The sequence below is a fragment of the Budorcas taxicolor genome, chromosome 13 (assembly GCF_023091745.1).
Source record: "Budorcas taxicolor isolate Tak-1 chromosome 13, Takin1.1, whole genome shotgun sequence".
Classification (NCBI taxonomy): Eukaryota; Metazoa; Chordata; class Mammalia; order Artiodactyla; family Bovidae; genus Budorcas; species Budorcas taxicolor.
In genome coordinates this window covers 52,533,649-52,543,324 of record NC_068922.1, presented here as the reverse complement: position 1 = coordinate 52,543,324, position 9,676 = coordinate 52,533,649, and the positions used below count along the sequence as shown (strand labels likewise).

Here is a 9,676-nt window from a genome sequence, read left to right as displayed (position 1 = left end):
AATTTAGTTTCTAAAGAAAATAAAGTGCTGCTTAAGAAGTTATCTTGATTAGTGCCTTCCAAAGAGGCTATACCAATTCACAATCCTCACCAATACAGTATTAAAGTTAACAAAATGATTTTTGCCAGTATAACAGGTGAAAATGTCTGTTTACAGTTCAATTTTGTAATTCTCTTGAATGAGACTGTGCATCCCTGCAAATGAATACAGTATTTTACAAGGGAAACAGCTAAGGATTAGGGCTAGTTTTTCCAAGGCAACCCTTCTTGATTCTTATCAAGCACCCAATACATCAACAGCTTTTCTGAAAATAAACAAACATACTAGGTGCATTTTTAATATTCTCTTAAAGAGTTTATTATAAACTAGTGTCACAGGCCACAAGGAAGTAAAAGGACTATGTACAGCCTTACGGGTAACAGGCAGGGAGCTGAGGAGGGCCAAGATGAGCCTAGGGCCTTGGTGGGCGCATTCCCGGGGGAGGGGGCCCTGTAAGGGAAACCAGACAATCCGGTGAGACTCCGCGAACAACGGCTTAACAAACAAACAGGTGTGGTAACGTGGCCCTGGAGAATCGGGCCCAAGCCTCTGTGGAGCTACTTCCATAACTCTGTGGCCAAGGTCAAAGAAGGCCTGAAGTAAGAGTAAGAAGTTTAGTCAGTGCCTGATCTGCAATTCAAATCCGCACCCTACCCCAGCCTCCCACACCCGGCAGTTACCAAATGATCAGAGGGATACTTCTCTGGGGCCATGGGCTCCTAAGCTTATAAAGCTCAGTAATGGAAAACTATAAATACAGTGATCAGCCAGTGTGGCCACAGGTTAACTTATAGGCCACTATGGCTTCATGAAAAGAACACTGGCCTGGACACTGAGCTCTCTATGGGCCTGTTTCTCGCCTATAAAACAAGAGAACTGATCTACGCCAGCATTTTTCAAACTGGAGTTAAACAGATAATCCATAATAAACAGTACACCAAAGCCCAGAGTCCCTCCTTAATTACTAGCCACTCCCAAACCAAAGGGCCTAAGACCTTTCTCAGTCATGCAACAAAATGCACTATTTTACAGTGACCAGGGAATACTGCCTTAGACACTGGAAGTACTGTGCACAGGGAGGGTCTCACTATTCTAACAGGGAGGTAAGGTCCATTTAAGAAGTGATTGTTCCCTCTTTCCTTTCTGAACAAAGCTATCCTCTTAAGTGTTCACTTCTCTAAACTTAAGGCATAAAAGCCAAGAACGTATGGTCAAAATCCAACGTTCTCTCCAATTCCTAACCCAACACAGCTCTAGGCAATCAACACCACTGCTACAGGCACTTACCTCGCATCCCTGGGGGAGGGGGCCGCATCCCCGGTGGCGGCATGCCCATAGGAGTTCCTCGTCCAGGTGGGATCCCCATTGGGGGACCCATGGGAGGCCTCATACCAGGAGGTGGGCCCATCATGCCTGTAAGAGAAAAATCCCAAGAATACAGCTCAAGTGTCCATCATAGCAGGAAAAGTACAAAACTGTTCACCACATTCTAAGACAGAGGGACCATTCCACCCTTCCAGTCCTTCCTAGCACTAGAGCCAGAGATAGAGCTCTTGTCTGGCTAGTTCCAAAGTTAGTCAACCAAGCTGGATCTCAGAGTAATCCTGCTTAATTACACAAACTCGTCATTAGTTTCAGTCAAGCTTATGTCTCATCATAAATCCAGCTAAGGCATCTTCTATCAATTAACAATGGACTCCTGGGCTCCTCACCTGGAGGGGGTGCCCCTCGGCCCATAGGTGGTGGAGGACCTGCACGGCCAGGTGGGTACTGGGTTGGGGCCCCTGCAATACTGGCTGTGGCAGCAGCTGCAGCTGCTGCAACAGTACCTCTTCCTTGTGGGGTCATCACCTAGGAAGACACGGGAAAGAAGTTAGGCAGAACAGTACAGTGCAATGCAGTGCCCCTCTCTCCTCTCCAGCTTGGTAAAGAAAAAGCAGACACCAAATCCGCTGAGCTACAACTCAAAGCATCAGACTTCTATCAAAACCTATTATGCCAGAGGAGATCAAGCGTGATCTTAAGTTCATTTCCTGTTTTCCAGGCCTAAGTTAAGGATGCCCAATCCAAATTAGATAAGGCATTTGCATGCTCAAACAGGACTGACAATAGGTTGTAAAAGCTATAGTACAGCTGACCCTTGAACATGGTTTTAATCTGCCAGGGTCCACTTATATGCATTCTTCTCCCTAAATACATACTATAGTACTATGCACAATCTTGGCCTGAATCCATGGACATAATGAGCCAACTGTAAAGTTATATACAAATTTTCACCTGCAGAGTTGGCATTCCTAACCCCCATATTGTTCAAGGGTCAAGATTTCAAATGTTGTCATGGAAATACTTTACTCTAATACAGTTGGTCAGAAACTTCATGCATCTCTTACAGCATCAACATAATGCATAATGGCAAGCTTTCCTTTTTGCTTGACTCTCCAACCGCGTATGAAGCACAGTGAAATACTGATAGCTTGACAATCACAGCCTAATTGGTCATTCTGGACCCAGATCTTCACTCTATCCTTTATTTTAACTACAGAAGCTAGTGCCCCTTCCTCCAACTCCTCACCTGTTGGGATGGACCACCAACCCCACGGACTGGCCCAGCAAGTCCTGCAGGAGCCTGAGGCATAGGAACCCCAGCTGGGATTCCTCTACCAGCAGCTCTGCCAATCCCTGGGCCCCCAGCAGCTCCAGCAAGTGGCACTCGGGCAATGCCAGTCTGAAAAATAAATATATACGTTAATATGCTTGTGGCCTAGAGAATAAGAAGTACACTTTGGAATATCACTGCCAAGAGAACCCCTCAGATTTACAGGGCATCCAAACACCTTCTTATAAACACTATCCATTCCTGTTAACACCACTCTTCCTCCATCCAAGATTATATGCCTAGCAGGCTAGAAGAACTTAAGGGTTTTAAGTCCAGACAAACAGGTACAACTCAACCAATATGCATTCCTATGAAAATTAAATAAACAGCCAAGCCTCCACCCCAAAGGGTATCTATGTTAGATTAGTGTTTCGACCTGACAAAGAGATGTGAGGTCCAGTCCCAGCTCTGATTCTCACTTGGTGGGTAATAGTGGGGATAGTGGGCAAGTAATCCCACCATTCTAGTACTGCTTCCTCATCTACCAATGAAGAGGTTTTAACAAAACTGGTTGTGGTCCTGAAGGTTTACAATCAGCTACATTAGAGTAGCAAATTCTACTGGAAATAGATACCAAAGCTATGAATAGGTACCTAGGCCTTGAATCAGAAACATGGTAACATCCTTTGCATATAAGAGTCTAAACAGAAGGAAATAACTAGGATAAACTACTCTGCACTCACTTGAAAGTATCTTTAAGTCATTAACATGACTTTTGAATACAGCAACTGGAAAAATGTTTACAATGTTAAGTTAAAAAGCAGAATGATCCATACCTATTACAAGTAAAAAAAAAACCAACATATATATACACGTGGACAAAAATTAACACAAGGTAACAAGATTATTCCTTTAACAAACATTATCTTAAAACAAAAAAGGGGAAACAAATTTGGTTAGATTCTCTAAAGCCTCTTCTATTTCTAAAGGGAGGCTGATGTTAATGAACCAATACTGCTTGGAATCAAATGACAGTTTCACCACTTTCCAGCTGTGCCACCTTGTGCAGGTTACTAAATTTCAATTTGCATTATCTATTAAGTGGGAATAATCTATCTCAAAAGACTGTTACATGGATTAAATACTGAAGGGCGTGGCAAATAGCAGATGCTTAATTAAGTATTAACTATTATTCTATAACTATACAAAAACTATACATGCATTCTATTGTTTGGAGTTACAATTTTCTATGGTCCAACTAGACTGTCATCACATTAAGAATTGACCCAGGAGGCCCTAAGTACCTCTTCTATTGACTAGGTACATCAACTAAGGAAAAGAGGGCTTTAAAGTTACAAACCCTCAAATCCTAGTTCCTTACTTCTGACTTGCAAAGTAACCTCTCTAAGATTCTGGTTTATTATCTGTATAAGGGAAACAGAAACCAGAAGATACCTGTGAGAACTGCAATGAAACAGAGAACCCCACACAGGGCCCAGCTCAGGGTGGTACCTCCCTTGCACAAGGTTCCTGGCCTTGCACTGGCTCTCAGTTCTGACTTACATCTTTTGGAGGTGGTCCCTCTACTGTCATTGAGACCAGGTTCTCCCCTCGAAGCAGTACGAGACCGAGGACTCGCTTCTCTTCTCTCTCTGCTTGTTTTGAGTTCTTTGGTCTAAAGACAGGTTTAGGAGAAGAAACAAAACAAAGCAAAACAGCATTAGAAAAAGGGTAAAGTTCATGTTCACCTACCTAGGGGCCCTCCGAGACTTTTTTTACACTAAATCTACTGACAGGCTAAACTTGTAACCTCCCCCCATTAGATGGTTGTCTCCCATGCCAAGAGAATGCACAGACCAAGAGACAGGACAAGATTCAAGAAAGCCCAGCCCAGGCTCACTCACAAAGCCACCGTGAAAGCCTTCCCTCAGTCAACTCTTTGTTGCCATTACCCTTTTTCTTCCTTCAGCTTAAGGCCTTAACAATGTCAGGAAGGCAGTCGGAACAATTCCTCAAGTCAACTGAATCCCATTCACTCTACTTAGATGTAGTATCCTTCTAGTATTAATTCAACCCCACAGAACTATAACTCTGTCTCTCACCTCATATTAGAAATAGAAGCCATAAAGGAAAAGGTTAAGAGATAAGCTACATAGAAATTACACTTCTATGCTCAAAGAACAAAAACAAATTTCCAAATATCCGCAAGTAGAAAAGGATGAGCAAAATATAAACGAGATAGACTGGGAAAAAGTAATTGTAACAAGACAGGGAAAGGAAAGTCAAAGCCAATATCCTAAAGTTAAAGGAAATACAAAATATCTTGATTTTAAAAAATTACTTAAAGGTTTCACTTTAATGATATTTTATATAAATTTTCTATAGGTGGTCATTTTTTCCTCTTTTTCAAAACTTATCTATACTTATTTTTTTAGAAAAAGCATGTACTGCCCTTTCACAATTAAAAAAAAAATCCTTTCTGGGTATCTTAAGTTTTTTCTCATATACTTCTATGTACTTTTACAAAATATTTTCTAATGGGCACATTTTCATTACCGGAATAAAGTTAGTCTCATTTAAAAATGTTGGCCACTCTCTAATGTACACCTGGCACTCAGCCATCACTACCATTTTCTGTCCTATACTTCTTGACCTCATGCCACAAAGAAAACAAAAGTCCCAAAGAGAATTAAAGGGAACTGACAGCCACTGGCAACACACTATGGACACTCCAGTGGCAAAAGAGAGCTGGATGGTCAAGGAAATTACATAACTTCTTTGGGCCTCAAGATGCCTTTACTGTATAAAACACTAGACCACATCTTTCACCAGGCTAGAAGCTTAAGATCTGTGAGTCCTAAGACAAGGGAATTACCTAACAAATTATGGGATTGTATTCTCCAATTGTTTCTGTAAATGACACCAAAAATCACTGGCCCCAAACCCACAAGGGGAGTTGAGCACTTACCCTGAAGAGGGTCAGAGGCTTCTTAAAGCAGTTTCAGACCAGGCTGCACTGTGAGAGCCCTTTAGGCTACAGCTTTACAAATAGGCAATGAGGCCAGAAAATCAAGCTCTCCCCCCTTACACACCTGTGGGGAGAACATGAGAGCCCTTTACCCCAGTACCCCCGGGCACACAAAATCAGAGAAATAAAAAGCCTGGCAGCCCTACTTACAACTTGTACTCTGCTAGAAGTAAAGAGCAAGACTAAGGAAAGAGATTTAAGAAACTCTCCATTTTAATCTGCCCTGTAAAACAGGAGAGCAAACTGAGAGGAACCAGCCAGCTAGTCACCACCTATCACTTGGCCCACCCACCCAATCCACTCCCCATCCACTCAACCCCTCCCCCCTCAACCCACTCCTTACTTGATCTTCCTGAACTCATCACAGTCACAGAGGATCAAATTCATATGTTTGTCAAAAGCTTTAAAGGTGCCAATGAAGATACGGCCATCTTGCAGGATACACCTCATCCTGTAGTCAATGTGTTGCAGCATCTTGCTGCTCTTGCCCACCGTCTGCAAGGAGAAATCAGCAGGAATGAGACTCAGCTCTTTTGGACCCACAAAACTGTTGTCTTTCCTTAAAACTTCTGCTGCAGCCTTATTTTCTGTTTGTCCTTCTCAGTATTCTCAGTTCTATCTTTCAACCACAGCCATTTCCTAGGAATTCTCTCACCTGTTTTCAAACCTGACCTGTTATTGTCCCTTCTTGTAAAATCATCTTTTTCATATAACAATTGCCTTTGTCTATGTTGTATATCTTTGTCTATGTTGTATATCTTTGTCTATGCTGTAGTCACGTATGGATGTGAGAGTTGGACTATAAAGAAAGCTGAGCACAGAAGAACTGATGCTTTTGTACTGTGGAGTCGGAGAAGACTCTTGAGAGTCCCTTGGACTGCAAGGAGATCCAACCAGTCCATCCTAAAGGAAATCAGTCCTGAATATTCATTGGAAGGACTGATGCTGCAGCTGAAACTCCAATACTTTGGCCACCTGATGCGAAGAACTGACTCATTTGAAAAGACCCTGATGCTGGGAAAGATTAAAGGTGGGAGGAGGGGACGACAGAGGATAAAATGGTTGCATGGCATCACCAACACAATGGACATGAGTTTGAGTAAACTCCAGGAGTTGGTGATGGACAGGGAGGCCTGGTGTGCTGCAGTCCATGGGGTCACAAAGAGTTGGACACAACTGAGAGACTGAACTGGATTGAATGTTGTATATGTTTCAGAAGTGAGAGGGTAAGACGGCTCCAAACTACTGAACCCCATGCATATTAGAGATCAGTGGCCATCTGCCACTGTGCAGATTACAGGTGACTCCAGTGCTGTGGAACACCACCATCCCATTAAAAAGACTGAGTTAAAAAAAAAAAAAGACCGAGTAAAAGAGCTGGAATGGGACTGGCACTAAGAACCCAATCAATGGAGAGCCTGTTATCAGAAAGATGAACAGCTTAGAAGAGGAGAATGGAACCCCCAAATCAGTGATTTGTTAGTCTGTCTCCAAGACTATATTCAGCAACGTCAAAACTTCCTAGTAGTCAGAGTGCTAATGAGTTTGAACACATAATGAGAATATACAAGCTGCTATACTCCTTAACCCAACAACCTTTTCTCCTTCACAGCCTGGCTTCAAATGTAGTTGTGCTAAAATAGAGTATACAGACCTCACACGAGGACTGTCAAGTGCCCTTGGCAGTTACATCTCTATGAATAAACAACCTGGCATTTGTTATATCAGCCTCCCATTAGTCTGACCAGTCTTAACTCATCCAAGAGCCTTTGAGGTACCAGGCACTGTGCTTGCTATTCATCTCTGTGAGGTTGAACAAACACAGGTTTTCTGAACCTACAAATGCATGGATCAGAATCTTGACTCCTGTTACCCTGCAGACTCAAGTTATGTGGTGCAGTTTCTTTTACACGACCATTTTAACCAAACTGTAACCACAGCTTCTAACCACTCGGGTCTGAACCTTTACAGTAACATTTACTGCTCCATTTGTCTTCTACAGCTAATTCGCACTGGGCGCTGACTGGCAGGCACTGCCACAAGCACTACTTATCTCATTTAATCCTTAAAATCAGACTTTACAGATGAGGTCACAAGGCTGTAAGAGGTCAAGCTGTGCTGAAAGCTAGTCAGCCTACTGACTAGCACTAAATCCAGTGCCTACTTTTCTAACCAACTCTCTCAACAACATCCTGCTTCCGGTTCACCCAATATATAACAGCTACATAACAGTTATCTTTCTGAACACAAATAAGTACGTGTCCTTTTGCTTGTTAAAAATCCTTCAATGGCATCCCTTACCACTAACAAAATTAAATAGCATGTAAAGCCTTTAATAATCAGATTCCCGCCATTTCCTCCCACCAACATTCTTCCCTTTCCCCTCTAAGAATTTTCAACAATGCTACCCTTCACGCTTTGTTCTTGCAGTCCTTCGGATCTATACCATTCTCTCCCATTTTCGCCTGAGTCTTAGGACTCTGACAGGGATCACCGAGTCTAGAACACATTCTTATCTCGCTCCCCGCTGTTACTTTTACTTAACGCTGAATTACCACTCCGAATTATGTTACCCGTGTCTCCAAATAAGAGTGAACGCAGTGAAGAAAGGAAACACTTCATTGTGTAGCCCCAGGGCCTGAAAAGTCAGGCGTACTCAAGCATAAATGCTGAACAAAAGAGTTGAAGTTTTCCTCCCCTCACTCATCCTCCGTTCCCTCCTCCCCATCTACCAGAATCAAGACTGTTTCCGGCCACAAGTCCTTCCACGTCTTTCCGCAACTCCTCGGACCCTCACCCTTCACAAGTCTGAGCCTCTCACTCGGTCTTACTCAGTCCTTCTACGGCGCTAGTGCTTGCTCAGAAGCCCCCCACACACATACATGCCGCAAAGTTTACTCAGCGCCTATGGGATCCCACAGCGGCTTGGAGAGCCCCAGCGCTAACCTCGCGCGCACCAAGCGACTTCTGGCCTCGGTCCCTTATTTCCAGCCTTCTCCCCGACCCCCCACCCCCGACCCCCTCGCCCAGTCCACCGAGGGACGACGGTGCGAGTCTTTCCTACGCAGACGGAGGCGCCGCGGCCCGGGCCTTCACCCCCTGAGCGGCCAACCCATGACCTCCTTCCCCGTTAATCGCGATCCCCACCCCACAAGAGACTCAGGAGCTCCCGTGCTGCTGGTCTGCGCCTCCTCACCATGGTGGCGGTTCTGATGGCTCAGATTCCCGCCGGATTCGCCTTCGCGGAGGCCTAGAAGCCCGCGAGTAACTCGCTTCCCGCCGCCGCTACCGGAAATGTAACCGCGGGGAAAATGGGGTCGGGTAGAAAGCTGCTTCCGGTCCCGGAGTTGGGCCTTGAGTTCCGGCCGAGGCGCTGAGTTATGAGCTTAGAGCAGGGCGGAGCTTTGGGCGGTGCTATCTTCGGATCCTCTTTGTTGGACAGCTTCCTGGCTTCAATCGGTACTTAGAGCTGCTCCTCTTCACGTTTACCACGCGTTCCCCCGCGTCCCAGCCCGTTAACTTTCGGTCCTCATCTCCCCGTTAACTTTCGGTCCTCATCTCCCAGCACTTTATCCCGGCTCTCTTGTCTACAGGACTTTCGTGGTAGTTCAGCTGGTAAAGAATCTGCCTGTAATGCAGGAGACCCCTGTTTGATTCCTGGGTCGGGAAGATCCCCTGGAGAAGGCATGGGCTACTGACTTCGATATTCTGGCCTGGAGAATTCCATGGACTGTATCAGCCCATGGGGTCGCAAGTCAGACACCACTGAGCGACTTTCACTTTCATCTCTTGCCTACAGCCACAGTCCCTGCTTTTCCGTGAACTTACTCGACCTGCTTCTGCACAGCACCTTTGCTGTTGCCTCTGCCTAGAATGCTATTCGTCCATGTATGTGCAAGGCTAACAGCCTCACCTTCATGAATTAAGTTCAAGTAACGTTTTCCCACTGAGGGCTTTCCTGGCCGTCCTTTTCTAAAACTGAAACCTTCCCACCCATCCCTGTTGTATTAACT

At 44.6% G+C, this 9,676-nt stretch overlaps 1 protein-coding gene across 1 annotated transcript; it reads right to left on the bottom strand.

Annotated features, from left to right (window-relative positions):
* Positions 1 to 328: 328 nt before the first annotated feature.
* SNRPB (small nuclear ribonucleoprotein polypeptides B and B1) lies at positions 329 to 8,997 on the bottom strand. The gene is made up of 7 exons (XM_052650900.1): positions 8,860 to 8,997; positions 6,007 to 6,158; positions 4,199 to 4,310; positions 2,612 to 2,764; positions 1,752 to 1,890; positions 1,327 to 1,452; positions 329 to 633 (listed from the first exon to the last, which is right to left on the bottom strand). Exons 1-7 carry the CDS (start codon positions 8,860 to 8,862, stop codon positions 623 to 625), a joined length of 696 nt encoding a protein of 231 aa, XP_052506860.1. The 5' UTR covers positions 8,863 to 8,997; the 3' UTR covers positions 329 to 622.
* Positions 8,998 to 9,676: the final 679 nt, after the last annotated feature.